This window comes from Saimiri boliviensis, chromosome 21, assembly GCF_048565385.1.
Source record: "Saimiri boliviensis isolate mSaiBol1 chromosome 21, mSaiBol1.pri, whole genome shotgun sequence".
In the NCBI taxonomy this organism is placed as follows: Eukaryota; Metazoa; Chordata; class Mammalia; order Primates; family Cebidae; genus Saimiri; species Saimiri boliviensis.
Window position 1 is genome coordinate 33,158,994 of NC_133469.1, and position 24,155 is coordinate 33,183,148.

At 46.6% G+C, this 24,155-nt stretch overlaps 1 protein-coding gene and 1 long non-coding RNA gene across 9 annotated transcripts in view; both read right to left on the reverse strand.

The window, feature by feature from the left end:
• Nucleotides 1–8,765, reverse strand: part of LOC141582579 (uncharacterized) — a 35,862-nt gene extending 27,097 nt beyond the window's left edge. For 6 of the 7 annotated variants that reach the window (XR_012515448.1, XR_012515447.1, XR_012515445.1 and 3 more), the window contains exon 1: nt 8,376–8,765. This is a non-coding gene — a long non-coding RNA (uncharacterized LOC141582579). Of the gene's footprint in view, nt 1–8,325 lie in introns of all 7 variants that reach the window. The other variant, XR_012515446.1, reaches the window with a different exon arrangement.
• Nucleotides 8,766–13,759: 4,994 nt separating this feature from the next.
• MORC2 (MORC family CW-type zinc finger 2) overlaps nt 13,760–24,155 on the reverse strand; it is a 42,703-nt gene continuing 32,307 nt past the window's right edge. The window contains exons 15-26 of one of the 2 annotated variants that reach the window (XM_010349133.3): nt 24,012–24,140; nt 23,362–23,467; nt 22,909–23,041; nt 21,669–21,743; nt 21,199–21,579; nt 20,476–20,607; nt 19,979–20,033; nt 19,424–19,565; nt 19,087–19,311; nt 18,906–18,999; nt 15,173–15,352; nt 13,760–14,024 (exon numbers count right to left, since the gene is read on the reverse strand). In XM_010349133.3, coding sequence (XP_010347435.1) covers nt 13,956–14,024; nt 15,173–15,352; nt 18,906–18,999; nt 19,087–19,311; nt 19,424–19,565; nt 19,979–20,033; nt 20,476–20,607; nt 21,199–21,579; nt 21,669–21,743; nt 22,909–23,041; nt 23,362–23,467; nt 24,012–24,140 — 1,721 coding nt within the window. In that variant the 3' untranslated portion in view covers nt 13,760–13,955. Of the gene's footprint in view, nt 14,025–15,163; nt 15,353–18,905; nt 19,000–19,086; nt 19,312–19,423; nt 19,566–19,978; nt 20,034–20,475; nt 20,608–21,198; nt 21,580–21,668; nt 21,744–22,908; nt 23,042–23,361; nt 23,468–24,011; nt 24,141–24,155 lie in introns of both variants that reach the window. The other variant, XM_003938434.4, reaches the window with a different exon arrangement.

Here is a 24,155-nt window from a genome sequence, read left to right on the forward strand (position 1 = left end):
TCAATAGTGAACGAAAAGACTACTCAATAAAGCGGGGTGAGGTAACCAGGTATATGTATGGAAAGGAGGAGAGAAGAGGAAGGGAGAAGGGAAGGAGGAAAACTGGAACTCTACCTCATACCACACATGAAAGTCAATTCCAGGTAGATTAAAGATCTAGGCCAGGCAAAGTGGCTCACGCTTATAATCCCAGCATTTTGAGAGGCCAAGATGGGCAGATCACTTGAAGCCACGAGTTTGAGACCAGGCTGGCAAATGTGATAAAACCCTATCTCTACAAAAATACAAAAAATTAGCTGGGCATGGTGGCACGTGCCTGTAATCCCAGCTACTTGGGAGGCTGAGGCAGAAGAAACACTTGAACCCAGGAGGCAGAAGTTGCAGCGAGCTGAGATTATACCACTGCACTCCAGCCTAGGCAACAGAGTAAGACTGTCTCAAAAAATATATATTTTTAAAGCTATACAGGTGATCCTCAACTTACAATGAGGTTATGTCACAATAAACCCATCATAAGTCAAAAAATCATAAGTTAAATATGCATTTAATACTCCTTTCCTACTCAACATCATAGCTTAGCCTAGCCTGCCTTAAATAAGCTCAGAATACTTACATTAGCATACAACTGAACAAAATCATCTAACACAAAGCCTGTTTTTATAACAGAGTGTTGAATATCTCATGTTATTTATTGAATACTGTACACTGTAGAGTATCAAATGTTTACCCTTGGGCCGCGTGCGGTGGCTCACACCTGTAATCTCAGCACTTTGGGAGGCCGAGGTGGGTGGATCACCTGAGGTGAGGAGTTCGAGACCAGCCTGACCAACATGGTGAAACCCCATCTCTACTAAATACAAAGAATTAGCCGGGCATGGTGGCAGGCATCTGTAATCCCAGTTGCTTGGGAGGCTAAGGCAGGAGAATCACTTGAACCTGGGAGGCAGAGGTTGCAGTGAGCTGAGATCACACCATTGTAATCCAGCCTGGACATCAAGAGCAAAACTCTGTCTCAAAAAAAAAAAAAAAAAGTTTACCCTTGTAGTTGACTGATAGCTGCAGCTTGCTGCCACTGCCCATCATCACAATATCTTACAGAATAATGCTAGCCTGGAGAAAGATGAAAATTCAAAGTGCAACTTCTACTGAATGGGTATTGCTTTCATAACATCATAAAGTCAAAAAATCATAAGTCAAACTATCATTAAGATAGGGACCATCTGTATATGAAAGACAAAACTATAAGCCTTTAGAAGATAATACATAATATTTTCATGACCTCAGGGTAAAGAAGTCTTTTTTTTGTTTGTTTTATTTTTTGAGATGGAGTTTCACACTTGTCTCCCAGCCTGGAGTACAGTAGTGCAATCTCTGCTCACTGCAACCTCCACCTCCCGGGTTCAAGCAATTCTCCTCCCTCAGCCTCCTGAGCAGCTGGGATTACAGGTGCCCACCGCCATGCCCAGCTAATTTTTGTATTTTTAGTACAGACGGGGTTTCACCATGTTTTCTAGGCTGGTCTTGAACTCCTGACCTCAGGTGATCCATCCGCCTCGGCCTCCCAAAGTGCTAGGATTACAGGCGTGAGCCACTGTGCCCGGCCAAGAAGTATTTAAGTTATAATAAAACTATAAATAAAAGACTGATAAATTATTATTCTACATTTTTAATTAATGTAGTACTCCTAGTCCTCAAAACACTCTGTAAAAATAATTTAAGTTCTTAAATTTAAGAATTTAAAGATCAGCCATCTTCCAAGATGGCTGATCACTAGCAGCTCGGGATTGTAGCTTCCAGTGAAAGCGCAAAGAACGAGAGGACGCCACACCTTCACATGAATTCTTATTGCTCACGCACCAGGAGATTCCCAGCAGAGGAGCCCCACAGGTCGCCAGCGCGACTCTTCAGACCGGCGAGGCGGTTTTGCCGGCGCCTCGGAGCGTCAGTTCTTGGTGCAGAGTCAGAAAAGCACCATCAATCTTAACGCCGCTGATTTAGTCGGTGCAGTGGGTTGCTCAGATTTCGGCGCTGAGAATCAATAAGTTGGACGTCCACTCAGAAACCCAATTACAAAGACAGTAAATACAAAGACCACAGATGGATAAATTTATAATGAAGGGAAGAAAACAGCCAAAAAAGGCTGAGAATACCCAAGATCAGAACGCCTCTCCCTCAGCAGGGGATCACAGTTCCTCATCAGCAACGAAACAAGGCCTGATGGAGAACGAGTGTGTTCCAATTACAGAAGCAGGCTTCTAAATGTGAATGAGAAACTTCTGTGAATTAAAAGAACTTGTTTTAACCCAATCTAAAGTAACTAAGAACTTTGAAAAAAGATTTCATGAAACGTTAACAAGAATACACAATTTAGGGAGGAATATAAGTGAATTGATGGAGCTGAAAAACACAATACGAGAACTTCGTGAAGTATGCACAAGTTTTAACAGTCGAATTGATCAAGCAGAAGAAAGGATATCAGAGGTCAAAGACCAACTCAATGAAATAAAACAAGAAGACAAGATTAGAGAAAAAAGGATAAAAAGGAACGAGCAAAGTCTCCAAGAAATATGGGACTATGTGAAAAGACCTAATCTATACTTGATAAGTGTACCTGAATGTGACGAAGAGAATGAATCCAAGCTGGAAAATATGCTTCAGTACATTATTCAGGAAAATTTTCCCAACCTAGTAAGACAGGATAATATTCAACTCCAGGTAATACAGAGAACACCACAAAGATATTCCTCAAGAAGAGCAACTCCAAGGCACATAATCGTCAGATTCACCAGGGTTGAAATGAAGGAGAAAATACTAAGGGCAGCCAGAGAGAAAGGTCAGGTTACCCACAAAGGGAAGCCTATCAGACTCACAGCAGATCTCTCAGCAGCAACCCTACAAGCCAGAAGAGAGTGGGGACCAATATTCAACATCCTTAAAGAAAAGAACTTTCGGCCGGGCGTGGTCGCTCAAGCCTGTAATCCCAGCACTTTGGGAGGCAGAGGCGGGTGGATCACGAGGTCGAGAGATCGAGACCGTCCTGGTCAACATGGTGAAACCCTGCCTCTACTAAAAATACAAAAAACTAGCTGGGCATGGTGGCACGTGCCTGTAATCCCAGCTACTCAGGAGGCTGAGGCAGGAGAATTGCCTGAACCCAGGAGGCGGAGGTTGCGGTGAGCCGAGATCGGGCCATTGCACTCCAGCCTGGGTAACAAGAGCAAAACTCCGTCTCAAAAAAAAAAAAAAAAAGAAAGAAAGAAAGAAAGAAAAGAACTTTCAACCCAGAAATTCACATCCAGCCAAACTAAGCTTCACAAATGAAGGAAAAATAGTTTTTTGTGAATAAGCAAGCCCTCAGAGATTTCACCACCACCAGGCCTGCTTTACAAGAGCGTCTGAAAGAACCACTACACATAGAAAGGAACAAACAGTATCAGCCTTTCTAAAAAAATACCAAAAAGAGCATCAATATAATGAAGAATTTACATCAACTAATGGGCAAAATAGCCAGCTAATATTAAATGGCAGTATTAAACTCACATATATTATTATTAATTCTAAATTTAAATTGACTAAATCCCCCAATCCAAAGACAGACAGGCAATTTGGATAAAAAAATAAAACCCATCGGTATGCTGCATCCAGACCCATCTCACATTCAAGGATACACAAAGACTCAAAACAAGGGATGGAGAAGGATTTACCAACCAACCAGAGAGCTAAAATACATAAATAAAAAGCAGAAGTTACAATTAAGCAATACCCCATCCTCTTCCTTTCTCTTTCTTCCTCTTCTTTATTGTTTTTCTTATTTAAAAAAAAAAAAAAAAAAAAAAAAGGGAGGATTTGAGTCCAGGGACTGAAGTCAGTAGTAGTAATGACCCCCCTGCCCCATTCACAAGCCTCTGTTATTTCATCAGCTCCCAGTAAGAAGGCAGGGCAGTGGTTCATTTCACAGATGGGGAAAACTAAGGCCCCCCCCAAAAAAAAAAAGAATTTAAAAGGCCTGCCAAAGAATGGGAGAAGAAATCTGCAACACAGATAATTTAGAAAGAATTTGTCTCCAGAATATACAAAATTCAAATAAGAAACAGATAAAATAGGCCGGGCGCGGTGGCTCAAGCCTGTAATCCCAGCACTTTGGGAGGCAGAGGCGGGTGGATCACGAGGTCGAGAGATCGAGACCATCCTGGTCAACATGGTGAAACCCCGTCTCTACTAAAAATACAAAAAATTAGCTGGGCATGGTGGTGCGTGCCTGTAATCCCAGCTACTCAGGAGGCTGAGGCAGGAGAATTGCCTGAACCCGGGAGGCAGAGGTTGCGGTAAGCCAAGATCACGCCATTGCACTCCAGCCTGGGTAACAAGAGCGAAACTCCATCTCAAAAAAAAAAAAAAAAAGAAAAAGAAAAAGAAACAGATAAAATAAAAAAGTAGGCCAAAATCTTGAACAAACACTTCATTACAGAAACCTAAACGGTCAGTAAGTCCAGGCACAATGGCTCATGCCTGCAATCCCAGCACTTTGGGAGGCTGGGGCATGTGGATCGCTTGTGTCCAGGAGTTCAAGACCAGCCAGGGCGACATAGCAAAACCCTGTCTCTGCTAAAAGAGACAGGGTTGTGGCACATGCCTGCAGTCCTCCTAAGGCAGGAGGACTCCTTGAGCCCAGGAGGTGGAGATTACAGCGTGCAGAGATTGTGTCACTGCACTCCAGCCTCAGCAACAGAGCAAGATCCTGTCTCAAAAATAAATAGAAATTTTTTTAAAAGTCAATAAACATTTAAAAAGGTGCTCAACCACATTTTAGAAATCAGAAAAATGTACATTAAACCACATTGAGATATCACCATACCCCCATCAGACTGGCAGAACATTTCAAGTGCAGCAATATCAAACACGGGCAACAAAGTGGAGAAACGAAGCACTTCCACAGTGCCAGTGGGCATGAAAATTAACACAACTAATTCTGGCATTACCTAGTAAAGGTGAAATGGGCATGAACTATGACTGCAATTCTACCCCAAGGGTTATATCCTAGGGCATGGGTCCCCAACCCTCAGGCCACCGACCAGTATCAGTCCACAGCCTGTTAGGAATCAGACCACGCAGCAGGTGAACTGCGGGCAAGCAAACAAGCCTTTATCTGTATTTGCAGCTGCTACCCATTGCTCGCATTACTGCCTGAGCTCTGTCTCCTGTCAGATCAGCGGTGGCATTAGATTTTCAGAGGAGCACAAACCCTATGTAAACTGTACATGCGAGGGATCTAGGTTGTGTGTTCCTGATGAGAATCTAATGCCTGATGATCTGTCACTGTCTCCCATCACTCACAGATGAGACCATCTAGTTTCAGGAAAACAAGCTCAGGCTCCAACTGATTCTACATTATGGTGAGTTGTATAATTATTTCATTATATATTACAATGTAATCATAACAGAAATAAAGTCCATAATAAATGTAATGTGTTTGAATCATCCCAAAACCATCCCCCACCCCAGTCCATGGAAAAACTGTCTTCCACAAAACCCGTCCCTGGTACCAAAAAGGTTGGGGCCGGGCGCGGTGGCTCAAGCCTGTAATCCCAGCACTTTGGGAGGCCGAGGCGGGTGGATCACGAGGTCAAGAGATCGAGACCATCCTGGTCAACATGGTGAAACCCCGTCTCTACTAAAAAATACAAAAAATTAGCTGGGCATGGTGGCACGTGCCTGTAATCCCAGCTACTCAGGAGGCTGAGGCAGGAGAATTGCCTGAACCCAGGAGGTGGAGGTTGCGGTGAGCCGAGATCGCTCCATTGCACTCCAGCGTGGGTAACAAGAGTGAAACTCCATCTCAAAAAAAAAAAAAAAAAAAAAAAGGTTGGGACAGCTGTCCCAGGGAGAAAGTCCTGCACAAATGCTACAGCAGACATTTACTAAACAATGCATGTTACAGTCTCAGAAGAATGCATTTAAAATTGTATTATGTTCAATTGCAGGCATCATTCATTCATTTTCATTACTGTCTAGTATTCAGCAGTGATGTGGCAACCGAAATAACAAAGAGGCTCTCTAAAAGAAAAGACACATATACATAAATTTGTAATGCTTTGCCGGGCACGGTGGCTCAAGCCTGTAATCCCAGCACTTTGGGAGGCCGAGGCGGGTGGATCACGAGGTCAAGAGATCGAGACCATCCTGGTCAACACAGTGAAACCCTGTCTCTACTAAAAAATACAAAAAATTAGCTGGGCATGGTGGTGTGTGCCTGTAATCCCAGCTACTCAGGAGGCTGAGGCAGGAGAATTGCTTGAACCCAGGAGGCGGAGGCTGCAGTGAGCCGAGATCGCGCCATTGCACTCCAGCCTCGGTAACGAGCAAAACTCCGTCTCAAAAAAAAAAAAAAAAATTTGTAATGCTTTATTCCCAAATAAACATCTTTTCATTTGAGAGCCTCTCTTTATTGTTATTTAGGTTAACATCCAGAATACTCTACAGTAGTGAAAATGAATAAATTGCAGCTGCATCCAAAAACATGGATGAGTTTCTGGAACACAATATTGAAAAGAAAAAGCAAGCTGCAAAACAGCAAATAAAATGTTATGTCCGTCTAAGTTCAAAAACAGGCAAAACAAAACACTTATTTAGGAACACACAGAACTCATAAAAAATAATGAAAAGTAAAGAAACAAGATTATAAAATGAAACACTAAGGGGAACACAATTCAGAATGATAGTGACCATCGAGCTCCTGCTCAGGAGATCCCGGAAGGACACACAGGGATTTACAAAATAACAAATCAGGTGATGGGTGTTCGAGGTATATTTTTTCTGCTTAACAATTGTTTTTTTAATAGATGCAGTTTCTTACTCTGTCATCCAGGCTAGAGTGCAGTAGCACGATCATAGCTCATTGCAGCCTCCAACTCCCAGGCTCAAGCGACTCTCCCACTTCAGCCTCAGCCCAAACCAGCCAATTTTTGTATTTTACTTAGAGACGGGGTGTTGCTATGTTACCCAGGCTGGTCTCTAACTCCTGGGCTCAAGCAATCCACCTACCTTGGTCTCCCAAAGCACTGGGATTACAGGTGTGAGCCACCGCGCCTGGCCTACTTTACAAATATTTTATACAGTAGTCTTTCATAGCTGCTTAATGTCTAATTGCAAATAAAAACAGCAAAACAGCAGCATAAAGGAGAAAACTCCTATATGGTTTTTTATAGAAGGTGAAAAGGCATTTGACAAAATTCAGCCAGTTTCCAGGGTGCACAACCCACATTTCATTCTGTGTGACTGGTGCCCCCTGGCGCCTGACTCAGGCAGGACTCAGGCAGGACAGTCCCAGCAGCCACAAGAAAAACTAAAGGAAACTCCAACATTTTAAAAGCCACTTGCCGAAGAAACTCTCACTGCTCAACTCTCACATGTAGACTTCCACCCATATCAGAAACAAGCCCAGGATCATTATTCAACATTGTTTCAGAGATTCTAACTAAATCAAATTGACAAAATGGTATACTGGTAAATTTGTATCTATAAAAAAACATTTATTAAAACTACCAGAATTCCTTAGAAATTGAATTCTATTAAATCATTAGCTTTTCTCCATATTAATAATCAGGGAGCAATACAGATGGAAAAAAGTATTCCATCACAGTAGGCAAAAGCCATAAAACGCTTAGAAATAAATTTAACCATAGAACTCATATAAATAATTTATAATGTCTTATTGGAGGACCTAAAAGAAGTCTTGAGTAAATGGAAAACCATTTTTTATCCTCTGAGGGAGGATTAATATTATAAAAATGTCAATGCTCCCAAAACTTACATTTAAATTTAATGCAATTATATTTTAAATCCCAATGGAGCACTTTCTTTTAGGCAGGGATGGGAGAGAACTGGATAATGCGAATAAATATTTCATGTGAGAGAATAAATTCCAAGGCTGGAAAAGTATTTTTTAACAAGTGAGGGAGACTGATGATACCCAAAATTAGTTTCAACCAGAACCTCACCCCTGATATCACTCATTTGTGCAACTGACAACAGATGTCTCCATTGGCGTCTAAGAGGCATCTCAAACCCAACAGGTCCACACCTGTTAGCTCATTTAATAAGTGGGCCTGGAACAAGTTAATTTCCACGTGGGGGCGGGGATGCTTGACTCTTGCCTTACAGCTTATACTAAAATATATTTCATGAGGACTACAGGTAGTCTAGTAAAAAACAAAAAAATCAAACATTGCAACAAAATGTAAGCGAATGTAGGGGGAAGGAGAGAAGAGAGAAGGGGATTGATTTCCCTAAGCATGACAGGAATTCCCAAAACTTTAAAACATTTACCTTCCAACAAACACCAAACCAACCAAAGGACAAACACATAGAAAACAGACCAATGTCGTGAAGTCCAAGAGGTTTCAGGAGCTCGGCCTCAGGTCAAAAGGCAGGCAGGCAGGAAAAACACGCAGCTTCCTTTCCAAGTGTTCTACCTTGCAGAGATCAAAGCGCTGACCCTAAGGACATCTGTTCAACAAATGTTTTTCCTAATGACCCCCCCAAACGCTAGAAAACAACCAGAGGGAAAAGATTTCATCTGCACTTTGACTTAATTAAAACGCAGCAGCCTGGAGGGGACAAAAAAATCCTCGCTCATCTCCTTGGGGTGCGGGTGGGCCCTTGCTCTCCCCCTTCTACCTAAAAGATGCGAGGAAACCCTCAAAGGCCGCAGCCACCTGCACCAAGCCCTGAGCGCCACCACCACAAGCTCGCGAGGCTTCCAAAGCGCATGCGCAGGTCAAGGTGCTCGTGCAGCGCGCCGGCGAAGCTGCGCAGGCGCCGAGTCATTTCCGCCTCGAGCGTGTGCCGGGTAGGGGACACCCTCCACAGTTGGCAACCGTTGGCTGGTTGTGAACCGTTCATAACGGGCGTTCGTAACCACGCCCTGTTAGACTGAACGTGGTCCACCCGCGAAGCCTCAGATGGCCAAGTGCTGGAGTCCTGGCTGCGGCTTCTGAGCCAGGTGAGAATTTACAACCCGGCCTCGGCCATGTGTTGTGCTGTGTTCGCTGATGATTAAGCATGAGAAACTCAGAAACTCTGAACCTTCTGATAAAGGGCTTCTCCCCAGCTCTCCGCAGTGCCCCAAACCTAGCGGGACAGATCCGTTTACGTGGTGGGGCACTGGGAAGGGGAGAGAGAACTCAGAGCTTTCAACAAGGGAAGAAGTGATGTGGGGAGGGACGATTAGGCCAGGCGCGGTGGCTCACGTCTGTAACGCCAGCCCTTTGGGAGGCTGAGGCAGATGGATCTCTTGAGGCCAGGAGTTTGAGATCAACCGGGCCAACATGGCGAAACCCTGTCTCTACTAAAAATAAGAAAATTAAATTAGCTGGGCATGGAGGCGCGTGCCTGTAATCCCAGCTACTCAGGAGGCTGAGGCAGGAGAATTGCCTGAACCCAGGAGGCGGAGGTTGCGGTGAGCCGAGATCGCGCCATTGCACTCCAGCCTGGGTAACAAGAACGAAACTCCGTCTCATAAAAAGAAAATTAGCCGGGCGTGGTGGCGCGCGCCTGTAATTCTGGCTGTGAGAGAGGCAGAGGCAGGAGAATCGCCCGAACCCCGGAACCGGAGGTTGCAGTGAGGCAAGATGGCCCCACTGCACCCCAGCTTGGGGTGACAGAGCGAGACTGTCTCAAAAAAAAAATAAAATGAAGTAGGGAATTAGAGCTGGCCATGGCTTCACCAGAAACCTGCAGTTACTGTAGCAGGAAGGGGCCTTGGAGAATCCCTGGAAGCATCTCAACATAGTGGTGTCAGTCCCCTCCCCCTTACCTTCCAGGCCTTGGCAGGCAGCTGCTGACATGCCAGAGCCCTATGAAGTATTGAAGGCACCTGGGGTTCAGGCCCCCTGGAAGCCCAGCCCTCCCTCACCCTTCGGGGACACTGGAACTGGCCAAATGAGGATGGCTGCTGGGTAAGCACATTATCCCCACATCAGACAAGTAAGTAGCTGAAGGCCTACAGGTAGAGGTGGGGACCAGTGAATCTTGCAAGCAAAGATTGGGTGGTCAGGACAGCAGGGGGCTCTGGGCCCCCATGCCATCTTCAACCAGAGCAGCTCCAGGACTACTGGCTTTCCATATAGGCTTCTGGAGACATTTTAGGTGGATAACAGGCCCTGAGGCTGATTAAGCTGGAAAGCCTCTGCCATCATCTGACTCCCTTCTTTTAGAGGAGGAACAGGAAGCCAAAATGGGCAGTGACTTGTCTGAGGCCTTGCCAGCTTGAAGAAGGAAATGTCTGCTGAACCCGTCAGTGGCCCTGGTAAGGCCTGGTGCATTGCAAATCACTGGATGAAAATGGTGACTGACCAGGTACAGTGACTCATGCCTGTAATCCCAGCACTGGGAGGCCAAGGCAGCTAAATAAGTTGAGGTCAGGAGTTTGAAACCAGCCTGGCCAACATGGTGAAACCCTGTCTCTCCCCAAAAATACAAAAATTAGCCAGGCAGGGTGGCATGCACCTATAGTCCCAGCACCTCAGGAGGCTGAGGCAGTAGAATTGCTTGAACCCAGGAAGCAAAGGTTGCAGGGAGCCGAGATCCACTCCACTGGGTAACAGAGCAAGAGTGTCTCAAAAAAAGGAAAAACAACGCCAAATGTCCATAAGTAGGAGACAGTATATCTAAGACAATAAAATGCTCTGTGGTTCTGAAGAATAAAGGAGACCCATGTGGGTTATTCAGAAACAGGTTCCAAGCTACACTAAGATAACAGGCAGAAATGGAACAGAGTGGAAGTGTGTGCACTTAGGAGGGATACTCTCCAGGGAGAATTCAGGGATTGGGTGGGAAAAGGGAAGCTCGTTTTTCATGGTCCAGCCTTTTAGACGGTTTTAATGTTTACCATGTGCATGTATCACTTAAAAACAAAACACCCTAGGCCAGGCATGGTGGCTCACACTGTAATCCCAGCACTTTGGGAGGCCAAGGTAGGTGGATCACTTGAGCTCAGGAGTTAAAGACCAGCCTAAGCAACAAGGTGAAACTCTACCAAAAATACAAAAAAATTAGCCAGGGGTGATGGTGTGCACCTGTGGTCCCAGCCACTTGGGAGGCTAAGGAGGGAGGATCACTTGAGCCTGGGAGGTGGACATTGTAGTGAGCCGAGATGGATGCCACTGCACTCCAGCCTAGGTGACAGGGCGAGACTCCCATCTCAAAACACCTTAAAGTTCCCACCCATCTCATTCCTTTAACACCAGCGTTGCTGCCCTTCACTCACTCTCTTGCAGCCTTGGGCGAAGGATCTTCCCACCACACATCAGCCAGACCATCTTCCTCCTCCCAAGTTATCAGAGTTCCAAGCTGGTCACCTCTCTCTTGATATTCCCAGGAAATCAGGAAAGGGGACTCCTGCATTTTCTCTTTCCATCCAGAGTGGCAGGATCTCTGCTTGGGAAACAAGCTGCTGCATTCAGCACAGCTGTGGTAGCATTAACACAGCAAAGTGGGCACATCTAGAAGTTGAAGCTAAAACATTCAGGAACTCCAGTCTGTTTCTGTGGATGTTAAGGGGGGTGAAGATATAACAAGGGAGGTAATGAGGAGGAATAACTTGAAGACGGTGTAAAGCCACAGTGGTACAAAGAATGAAGTGGAGGAAGGTGCTGGATTTTACTAAGAAGAAAACAGACTGAGTTCAGGAGTCTCACCAGAAGTTTATAGTATTGCATTTTGATTACATGTGTGTGAATTTTAAAAATTATTACTCTTCAGTAAGAATGCAGAACCAACTTTCTTTAGATTAAAACCTTAGGTTTGGGGATAAAAGTTGACCCCATGCTGCCTGAGATGAAGAGAGAGAGCAGGTTGGCAGAGGAATCACCAGCTCCAGGAACCCCAAGACTTGGACAGTCTTCCAGCAGAAGAGGCCAGGGTCTCTCAGTGTACTACCCCAACAGGCCTCTCCCAGAGATGTAGTCTGGAGAGGCCCAAAACCCACCAGGTACAGGCATATCCACTGGGGAAAGACTTCCCATTCCAGAAGTCCACCTCTGCTTCCTAGTATTCTGCTGATTTCAGAGCAGCAGGGTGGCCATTGCTAATCTGGGTTAGGGACATGGCCAGAAACACACCCAAGTTTGAACCACAGGTTAATGGTACAAAGTCATATAGTCATTGTGCCTTCAGAAAACCCAGGGGCCCCAAATCCAAGTGGGAAGAGAGTTGGGAAAAACTGAACCAGACTCTTCCAATGGCCATTAAAGAGAAAATTCAGCAACCCTTGCCTTTGTCTTTGACCCTGAGAAGTTAAGGGACACAGATTGTGGCGCTGTGATGGGACATGGAAAGTATAGTGTGCTTCCTGCAGAGATGCCTTTGGAGTCCCTGAGGCCAGGGGACCTCACTGGCCCCCTCCTCAGGCACCTTGATGGGGCTCAGTGGGGCCAGGCCGAAGTGAGGAACCAGAAAAGCATCAACAGGCTGGCACCATCCAAGACCCTGCTGCACCCAAACATGGAGGCCTCCACCAGCTCAGCCCCAGGAGTTCTTTCACACATAAGCCCCTTCCCTAAGGAGTCCTGTGGAATTTGACTGTATGCTGCCCAAGTCAGAGATTCACCACAGATCTGTTCTGTCTCCTCAACCTGGACTCAAGTTACTGAGGTGAGAAACCTCACTGCCCATGGTTAACTGAAGAAATTCTCCTTCAGGGCCAGGCGCGGTGGCTCACGCCTGTAATCCCAGCACTTTGGGAGGCCGAGGCAGGTGGATCATGAGGTCAAGAGATCGAGACCAGCCGGGCGCGGTGGCTCAAGCCTGTAATCCCAGCACTTTGGGAGGCAGAGGCGGGTGGATCACGAGGTCGAGAGATCGAGACCATCCTGGTCAACATGGTGAAACCCCGTCTCTACTAAAAATACAAAAAATTAGCTGGGCATGGTGGCACGTGCCTGTAATCCCAGCTACTCAGGAGGCTGAGGCAGGAGAATTGCCTGAACCCGGGAGGCGGAGGTTGCGGTGAGCCGAGATCACGCCATTGCACTCCAGCCTGGGTAACAAGAGCAAAACTCTGTCTCAAAAAAAAAAAAAAAAAAAAGAGATCGAGACCATCCTGGTCAACATGGTGAAACCCCGTCTCTACTAAAAATACAAAAAATTAGCTGGGCATGGTGGCGCGTGCCTGTAATCCCAGCTACTCAGGAGGCTGAGGCAGGAGAATTACCTGAACCCAGGAGGCGGAGGTTGCGGTGAGCCGAGATAGCGCCATTGCACTCCAGCCTGGGTAACAAGAGCGAAACTCCGTCTCAAAAAAAAAAAAAAAGAAAAAAGAAATCTTCCTTCAGAGAGAACGTGAGGGGTAGATGAGGTGGTTAGACAGGGAGGATCTTTTTCCCCAAGCTGTTTGGACAACGCCATGGCCAGGACCAACTCTGACAGCTGCAAGAGAGCCCCTCCAATGTGGAACCTCCTACACACAGCCCCGCTTTTGGGTCTCTGGATCTCAGCCCACAGCAGGGCCACTCAGGGGGAACTCTCCCTCCCATCCCTCAGATCCCCACATTTTTCTTCTAGGAGACAAGTGTCAGCCCTGCCCCTGGATCTTCTCCAAGATGACATTGGACTCGCCACTATCTTGAGGAGCCAGGAGCTGAAGTGGCTCCAGCTTAGCAGTCCACACTTAGCAATCCACTGTGGCCAAAGTGGAAATGTTCTCTGTTCTTTGCAGTCACCAAAAAAAAAAAAAAAAGTATAGTCTCAGAGGCACAGCATCTTCTTTTAAAAAATAAATATTTATAAACTTAGGGAGGAAGATTCAAAGAATCAGAGTATCTTTCCCTCCAAAAACACAAATGTCCCATGTGAGTTAAACCAAGGTGTGACCACCAACCCATGAATGAAGCCCCCTCCCCCCTGCAGCTACACAGTTGAGGGGCAGGTGGGCAGGGGAGCTCCTCTTGCTCCTGTTTTCAGTCCCCTTTGGTGATGAGGTCCTCGATGTAGGCGTCCAGCTCATCATCTGTGTTGATGTCTATGTCCTGGAATAAAGCAGGACATGGGTCAGCTGGGGGCAAGAGGTGGTTCACGCCTCTTGTGGGTGAGGGGTGGAGGGCTCACCTTTCTACCCTTCTCTCGGCTCCTGAGATGGAGCCCAGAGTCCCCTTCCCCACCTCCCACCCTGCCCTGGCTGTCAGGCTTCTGTCCTGTCTTAATCTATTATCCCCTATCCCCTCCCCCAGCTACTATGCACAGATGATGCCCAGATTTCCTACACCCACCCTAACTCTACACCATGTTTCCAGTTGTCATACTACCAATATGCCCACTTCTCTCCCTTCTGTTACTACCCAAGGTCCATGCCACCACTATCTCACTCAGGCAACTGTGGGAGTTAGAACTCCGGTTCTAACATTCACCCCTCCAATCTTCCTCCAACCAATCAGGTAAGTGTCTGAGACTAAAAACTGCCACTCCCCTCCAGTGATCTCCATTGTTCTCGGGATCAAATCCCACAACTTTCAAGCTCCTACCACCCCCAAGTCCCTGCTCAGGCCTCAAGTCCTGCTCTTCTTCCTTCTGCCTGGAATAGTCTTGTTACACTCTTTCTTTGCATGACTGGCTTCCAGTGTCTCCAAATGCCTGGGCCCCTGAACACCCTAGTCAAGTGGCCTTCCCACACTTTACTGTATCTCCTTATGAACCACCATCAGTAATTCTGTCTCTTCTACCAGACTGGCAGACTGTGAAGAGCCTTCTCTGGCTTGTCTTGTTCATTCCGTATCCACAGGACAGGCACAGAGCAGGCCCTCATGCTTATTGCCTGGATAAAGGACCAATAGGCTTAAGGGGCGCTCCCCACTTCTGGGCTACTCAATCCCATCTGGGCATCATCTGGAAAAGAACTTCGTTTTTATGGCTTGGAGGGTTCTCAAACCAGGCTGTACGTCGGAATGTCTAAACAAGGAGAAAAGCCTGTTTCTATGGGTCTGGCTGGGCTGAGGCCCAGGCAACCAGACCATCTCAAGCCCTCCTGTGAGGGTGCTGTGCAGCCAGGGTGGGAATCATAGATTCCTGTGAGTGGATCGATTCTTGTCAGAACAGAACAGGAACAGGGCCCAGGCCCCCCTCCCTGAGAGACCAGGTGGTCCAGCTGCAACAGGAAGGCTGCCGGGCTCACCTCCTGCACCTTTTGCAGGAGTGCCACAATGTTGGTCCTCAGCTTCTGCAGCTTCTCCTCCGTCTCGCGGAGCTTCCTCTCAGAGGTGCGCAGGCTTTCCTCGGAGGCCTTGGCCCGGGAGTCAGCACGGCTCTGGTAGGAATTGCACAGGTTCTGGAGCCCCACTTCATATTGCTTGAAGTACTCTTTCTGTTGGGAGCACAGCAAGAGGGAGGGTGCATAAGTTCACAGGGGTCCCCAGGGCCCTTCTAGGCTGGCACGGGTATCTCCAGCCCGCTCTGCCCAAGGATGCTTGGTCTGAAGGAACATGTTATAGATACAAAGGGCAAACAGCTTGACTACATCTAAAGTAGAGAGACATCAATGCCTATCTTATGAGGCTGCCACAAAAGGATGAAGATACTTAGCACACAGGTAAAGCACTCAGACAGCAGACCGTGAAGACATACGAGGGGTGATTCTTACCATTCCAAGTGGCAAAAAAAAGGAGGACAGAATCACTCTTACATGCTTAATCATAACCTGTCTGACTGCTATGGCCCTTTCTAAGACCTAACCAACAATGTCAGCACACAAGTCAGTTCTCTTTCCACCTACCAAGCAATAGCAGATATCTCCAGATTTGTGTAGTAGTATATATTTCTGTACATCAGAGCTTTTTACTATTTTCCTGAGTACCTGAAACCTCCAGGGGGTGAGGTAGGAAAGGAAACAAGCAGTTTTTCTAGTGGCTTTTCAAACTTGTAAAAGGGAGCAGAATACTTGTTTCAAATGAAATGTGACATGGAATCTCGGTGAGAAAAGCAATGCAAGTATCTCTCTAGGTTCAAATTTACATGACTTTCTCCTAAAACATTGAGAATGATGAGCCCACTGTGATGAACACAAACCCACAACCAGCAAATGCTAGCTGGCTAGTGTTTACTTCTGTAAAGATGCATGAGCTACCTAGCCTGGAGATGCTATTGCTTGTTACTGAAAAGTATTTAACTGTGTCATTCACCTTATCCTACTAAACCAATATAGCAAGAGAAACTTCTAGTTCTACACAAAACAATAATTGCCTTGGCAGCACAAAATAAATGCTGGCTCAATCTCCAAAGTATTAAAATTCAGTATGTAACATCTTGAAAGCGGACATGATTTGTAATAATTTTTCCTTAATTATTTTGAGGTAATTGTAGATTCACATGCAATTGTTACATTAATTTCTTTGAAAAAATGATACTTGAATCTAATATGCAAGGCTCCTGAAGCTCTATGGAACTCCTGATTCATATGGATAAAGGACATTTACAGACTGACAAGGACATAATGAACATTAGACTTTGTTTTTAGCAGGACAAAGCTGAGACACTGGTATTATTCCTTCTTGTACAAAAAGAAGCTAATTTTTTTTTTTTTTTTTTTTGACATAGTCTCACTCTGTCACCTAGGCTGAGTGCAGTAGCACAATTTTGGCTCACTGCAACCTCTACCTCCCAGGTTCAAGCAATTCTCATGCCTCTGCCTCCCAAGTAGCTGGGATTACAGGTGTGTACCCCACATCTGGCTAATATTTTTTGCTTGTTTTAGTAGAGATGGGGTTTCACCATGTTGGCCAGGCTGGTCTCAAACTCCTGGCCTCAAGTGATCCACCTGGCTGAGCCTCCACACCCAGCCTAATATACTATTTTTAGATGCTCATGCTGACTTTGTTTTGGGCCCAAGCAGTCAAGCCCACTGCAGAGATCCTGCTGTACTTTTAGCAATAACTTTAAGCCAAAACCAACATATCTGACAAGAAGATGCCAGGCCAACCCACCCACCCTTTTAGCTGCTTTTCCTCCTGGGATCTGCAGAGAGCACCTGCAGCCTAAACAAGAACAAAAATTGAAGTGTGGATCTTTCTGTGAAGTAGCTGTGATTTCTACACCTTCCAGCTCCCTCACCGAGCACACCCCCCTCATACCTTGCATCATGAGCAGAGCAAGTCCTAAGAAGTACCTGGGTTCAAATCTGGGCTCTCTCACTGACCAACAGACTCTTTACCTCTCTGAGCCTTAGTTTCTTAAATTCCTGCTTCATTTCACTTTTAAAAAATAGAATAATGACAAACTCCATGTTTTTATCTCTGGCAAACTTCAAGCACACAACTGCCCCATGAGTACCCAACATCTTGAATATACTAATCCTGCAGTTTCTATTCCAGTCATCTTTTCTCTAGAATCTCTTTCCTAGAAAACTTAGCTATACCTATCATAGAAAAATCATCCCACTTGATGTGGACAATTCCCAGGGCCCCATCTCCAACCCTGGTCTCCCCCACCAAGTGCCAGTCCCTAATCCTTACCTGCACACTGCACATCACTGGAATGGTAGTAAGGGCACTTCCTGCACCACACAAACCTCCACTCATCACCTTTGTTGCATTCACCCATTTTTTCTCTCCTAGTTAATAGCTTTGTCATCAACTTCCAATTCCCACAGGCCCGAGTCACTTGCCTACAATCTATGAATCAGTCTGCTGACCTCTGACACAGCCTTTTCACCCCCAAGCCCACTGCCACCACGCTGGCTCCTGTTCCCATTCTTTTACCTCTGACCTTTTACATAGGACCAGCCGTCTTGCCCCTGCATCTCCTATGCACCCATCCTACCCAAACATGCTGCTACCCAAATTACCCTCTTAGGGGCAGGGGCAGCAGACTTACAGCCCCCGGGCCAAATCAGCCTGCCAACTGTTTTTGTAAAAAAGCTTCATTGGAACACATCACATCCATTTACATGTCTGTGGCTGCTTTCATGCTATAACGGCTTTGCCACAGAGACTGTATAGCCTATGAACCTAAAATTGCTTGCCAACTGGCCCTCTACAGAAAAAATGTGTTGACCTCTGCCCTAGACATGGTTTGAATGACAGTTTCTGCAGCTCAAAAACATCAGATCCTGGCTTTCAGGCCCCTCTGCCCTAAATGCTCATCACACAGCCTGCTGCCCTGACCCCTCCCCCAGAGCCTTTGCTCACAAAAGTCCCCACATCAAACACTCCTTTTCACTTATACAGGCAGGCCAAAATGTACATTTTCTTCTGACTCAGTTGCTTTCTCTGCCCCTGAGGCCGCCACAACCCTCCACAGCCTTTCTAGCCACTTTCTCAGCACTCACTGATCCTGCCCTCATATCCAGCTACCTGGTTTACAACTCAGTCTCTACTGAATCTTGAGCCACTTGAAGGCAAGACTCTCTTGCTGCTCACTATGAGGTTCAGCAGTCACCTGCTCGGGCAAGGCACCCCTTTAGCATTTGCTGAGTTAAGACCCAGTGCTTATGTCCACACATCACAAGCTTCTCTTTACCACCCTCTGAGAGTCAAGTTTTCTGCACTTTGAGCCTCAGCTCTTCACTGTTGCCCGGGACAGGTTTACTCCCTCTGCTGGAGGAGAGGAAAGGGAGTATTCTTGTCATAAAATCTCAAATTACACCTGCTGTCCCTAAGGGATGACTCAACTCCTAGCACCTGTGGTGGGAAGGGGTTGGCTTTCTGCACACCAGAGTCATATCCATCTAAGCCAATTTTTTTTCCACATTATAAAGTCTCCTCTCTCCTTTCAGCAGAAGAGAGGCTGGCTGAGATGGAACACACAGCTGAGAGCTAGCAGCTGCAACAGGCATAACAATCACAATCACAACAGTTACAACAAATGCAGGGGCGTGGGTGGGGGAACGAAGAGCATGGAATCGAAGGTCAGGCCAGACTCACCAGAGGAAAAGATATTAGCTCATCTGAATTCATAGCACTCAGCTGCTTCTTGGAGATGGGGAAACTTGGAGGCAGGAAGTACCGTAAACAATTCCTAAAGAAGGCAGGGACAGGAATTCAGAATAGCATGGAGGAAGTGGAAAGCTGCTGGCCCTGGAGTGGGAAGACAAAAAACAGGTACCGGAGGATCTGAACGAGCAGGTCGATGGTCTCGTGATTGGTGCTCAGGGCGGTGGTGTCAGGCTCGATGCGGAGGCATTCGGAAGTGGAGGGCTCTGCCATGGCTATGGCCTGCTGGGCCACAGTGGCCTCCTCTTCCTCCCTGCCCTCCTGCTGCGTGTCAAGGCTCTGATATTCCGGAGAAGGGGGTTTCATCAGCCGCACATCGTCACTGCCTTTCTCCACCCTGTGGAAGACACAGCTTATGTCTGACCCGGGCTCCCAGGATGGGCTGCTAACACGGAGGCTGGGGATGCCTCCTCCAGAGAACTACTGGTTCTCCCTGACTGGGGCATTACCAGCGGTCTCTCGGTGTTGTGTCTGTGGGTACGTAGTCAAACTTCACCTTCCACCGCACCACATGCTTGGCCACCTCCACGGCTGTGACACGGCCTGTGTACCACTCCCTATTCACACGTACCTCCACGTGCAGCCCTTTATCTGACAATGTAGAGAGAGGTGCAAGTCAGAAAACTAGCCTAGAATCCCTCACTCAACCCAGGCCACATTGAGAAAGACAGTCCCCAGGGTTTGGAGGACAGGAACACTAGGTGCTTGCCTCCACTACACCAGGGACACAGACCAGGGACCAGCCACCATTGTCTCTTCTCATCTGTCATGACGGTGCAAAGAGCAGAACGAGTGACCACCAGGAGTGAACACCAAAGAATTAGTGTTAAAAATAACCACAAAGGGGTGATCCCTTCAGAATTCTGCTTGGAATTAGACTTGGATCCACTGCTGCACAAGAGCCCAACCCAGGAAAGATTCCACGAGCCTTTGGTAAAATGCTGCTGGTAAGGGCTCCACTTCCCCTCCCCACCACAGGCTGCCAAGTCATTCCCCCAACTCACCTTTCTGAGCTCTCTTGAGGTCGGCAGAGTCCTCTTCCCCAGCACTGTCTGAAAGCTGAGTGGAGAGCAGTCTTTTAGAGGCACTTCAGTGCCCCTCAAGAGCAGACTTGTGCCTTACTGACCACCTGGGGTCATCAGCCATCATCTTTATGATTTCCTATGCTACAGTTTAAATCACCAAGCCCCACTGAGAGCCACACTCTAAAATCACTGTCCAAGGTACCTACCCTTCTGCCACCTTTAGGGACATAATGTGTTTCAAGCCCCACTGATGTACGTCTGTATGATTTCAGGCCCATGATTAATCCAGAAGCCAGTCTTACCCAAGACCCTAACTGGCACCATGTTTAGTCATTTCTGTGACTGAGGGTCCTTGAGAGATCACTAGGCTTCTGGAAGGCTCATGCCATGAATACAAACAGAGCTGGTGCAGACTGCTGGTGAGGGGTGCAGGCCCTAGAGGGGGAGGCTCTGAGAACCCCACCTCAACCACTCACCTCATTTGAGTCCTTCTTTTCCTCCTTCACAACAAATCTGCCCCGCTTGCACCTCTCCTTCCTCCTCTCAGCTTCTTCCTCAACTTCTTCCTCATCAGAAACTGCAACACTCCGCTTTCGACTAGGGGTAGCCTAGATCAAGTGTAGCGTGAGAATGTGAGGGGCCCTGTTCAGCCTCTAAGGAGGCGGAAGATTTCATCTAGCCTAAAGGAGCTGTTCCAAGAGGAGCTTGTACTCCCTGCAATCTCTGCCTCACATTACTTGGAATGTACACAGGCAACCTGCTGGCCCCTGTGCTATGAGGATCTTTGCTCAAAGCTGTCATAGGGGAAGCTTCTCAATTCCCTTCCCACTTTAGTCAGCCTGGCCAGTCAGCTGTTAACCTCCCCAAGAACCACTGACCACTGCTGTAGCTCACTCAGGCTGTCACCAGAAGACCAACCTATACTCATACTTCAAGAGCCAGTGGAGGTGACTCGAGTTTGTGGCAGACCAAAACTCGGAGGGAACAGTGAAGAGCTCACTGTACAAGCAACCAATGTGTTCTATGGCCTTGGACAAGCTCGTTCAGCTATCAAGGTGTCCCCTCCTCAGGGGCAGCAGCAAAAGTTTTAGATCCAGACTATCTTCCCAAGACTCCCCCTGTACAGCTATGACACTGCACAATTCCATTCCTACACCACTGACACTGGGCTGGGAGATCAAGGAGGATAAGCTTCTCACCGGGGAGAGTTTGATGGGTGGCTCTGCCTTCTTCACCACTGGATTCTTGATGACTTTGGGAGAAGGGACCTCCCGAGAGCTCTTGGAATTGGGCAGTAAAGATGGTGACAGTTGCTGCACCAAAGGGGCAGGTCGGGATACAGTCTTGACGAGAGTGTTGACAGGCTTTCGGGGTACCTCAGGTGGCTGGAGCAGCCTGGATGTGCTGGCCTCCTCCCGGGCTGCCAAAGCAGGGGGCTTTGGGGCACTGCTGATGACAGGAGCCTTTCGTGGCTGGCTGGCTGGTCTAGGAGTTGGCAGACAAGGGGGTCTGCTGGGGGCATTCCTGATCACAGCAGGTAAAGGGGGTGACCGAGGACGCTGAGGTCTACGTGCAGGTTCCTTAAAAAAAAAGGCCCACAGAGAGTGAGAACACTGATCCTAGCATGCGATACCTGAGGAAAAGCCCCTCCCTTGCCCTTGGACTTCACCTCAGTGGAAGGTCTAGTGGTCACTTCCAAGGGCAATTTCTTCAGGTCTGCTTGGGAGCGGATGGGGGTGGTTTTCTGTAAGGCAAACAATCAGGATGAAGTTGTTTGCATATTTTAGTATACTTGAGCAAACCTTTTGGATAGTGTCTGGAGCAGGGGACAAATAAAATAGTTGAGCCACAGTCCTACTCTTATAAAACTCCTATTTTCTCATTGGAGACACACAAAATACATAAATACTCAACTATCAGCAAATTACAGGAAAAAGTGTCAATGGACTAAATTCCTATAAAAGGAATCCAAAAAGGTGGGAAGGGCCCCATGGATGGGGAAAATTTGGATGAAGCCAGAAAGGACAGGTGGGATTTAGCAGCTAGGGAGGCATGCGTTAAGACATCATGAATTAGTGAGAGCACATCTGCACAGACACAGAAGCCAGAAATGGAAATGATTTTGTAATAAATATGATAAAGAGTTGATGTCACAGACACATCTAGAAAAAAAAAGACAAAAATAAAAATTTAAGTGAATAAGCAAAGTCTAAAAGAAACATAAGTGGACACATGAAAAGTTATACAATCTTAGACATATTAAAGAAATTAAATTATAAAACACATATCTTTGCCTATCAAATTTGCAACAACATTTAAAAATAATACTCTCATATACTGCTGGTAAATAATAGAAATTAACACATCTCTGGAGGATAGTTTATAAATAGTTGCAAAAAGCCAAATAAATTTACAATGGCCCTGTTAAGTCCTTTAATTTCACTTCTAGAAAATCATCAAAACAATTATGCACTAAAAAAATGTATTAACATAAAATATACATATGGCATGATCTCCCTATTTCTATTAAGAAATATATATATTTATGTATATTATGCATAGGTATTCATGCATTTATGACAAATTGGAAGGATGTACGATTAATGATGGTTACCTCTAAGGCAGAATTTTTATTTTCTAAAGTTTTATACATTCTAAATGAATTGGACAACTGTGAAGTATGTAAGTAACTTTTCTTTAAGAATAAGCAAGATATTATTCTTAAAATAACACTGTTGGAAAACAGTGCACGAGGACCTGGAGGTTGGGGTTGGAAAGCTTTGGTAAACACACACAGGTGAGTGGAGGGTAAAACTGAGCCTGAAGAAACAGGAAAGCTACTGAAGGTTCCTGTTCCCATGCAGAGCCTGACAAAGGCTGGCTTTGCCCACTGACTATGACCCACGTACCTGAAGGGCCTCCAGCTTCTCCTGCTGCTGGCGAATTTTCTCTGTCAGTTGTTTCTGCTTTTCTTCCTGTGTCTTCATGTCCTTTCTGAATGTTCCTAGGGGAACCTTCTGCTTCTGTTCAGAAGCCTCACACCTGTAGAGAGGAAGTACTAGGGAGGACATGGCAAACGGAGCCCCAGGCTGGGCAAGGACCTTTCTCTTCAACCAACCTGCCCTGTCTGCCACAAGAGCAACCACCTCAGAGTTCCTAATGCATAGAATTAATCATATGTACTGCAGGACATATATCTATTCTTATTTCTTGGGCACTTACTAGGTGCAGCAAAACAGAGATGTAAGGATATGTGCACTGACCTCAAGAAACACAATGAGTTATTTATCCCAAGAGTAGAGAGAACAGTGAGGGACAGGAGAGAAAAGTACCCACAGTCCCTTGTCAGAGAATGTTCTCACCGGTCCTGTTCAGGATCAGGGTTCATGGAGCAAACCCAGGTGTCAGGGTAATCTTTTTCCACAGAACTCAGCTGGAAGGGGAGGGTTCTCCACTTCAGACACAAATCTACAGAGAACAAAAAACCCACACACATCAGCCAACCCCACCAACTCTATCTGTAATCTGGTCTCCTCACAGGCCCACCGCAAAGATACCCCAGACTTTGTAGGCAAAGACCTTCACTCGGGCTCCAACTCTGCCTGTTCTTAGAAAATGCTAATTCTTCTCAGGGACATTGACTCCAGGATGGAAACTTAATATGGTGGACTCTTGACACCCCCAGCCCATCTCCCTCCTCTATCAGGATTCTGGCTCAGTCATCCACACACACACCAGAAACCATGTGGTACCAAACTGAGTGAGCCTGGCCTGGCTGCAGCCGGAGAGACCTGGGAGGTCAGATGACCTTCTTTCTCACTCAAGAGAAACAGGTGGAACTCAGCAAAGCCTCAAGACTGAGCTCACAGGGCCATCACCAAAAAGACTTGAATCCCTAGTGGGACTGTAAGTCTGTGAATGTCAGTCAAGTCAGGAGGCTGGCATGAAGGTAGAGATAAGAGGGTCATAAGCTGATGGAAATGAATCAGGAGGGTCCAACCACCCAACTCACCACACTGGATGGTGGTGGGGATTTCCATAGCTCTCCGGCGTTTGTAACGCAGCTCGCTGGATGGGGGCTGGTTCCAGTTGGCAGACAGGTAGCCAAACTCATCCCAGAACTTGATGATTCCCCGCTGGGCTGGAAGGCAAACAC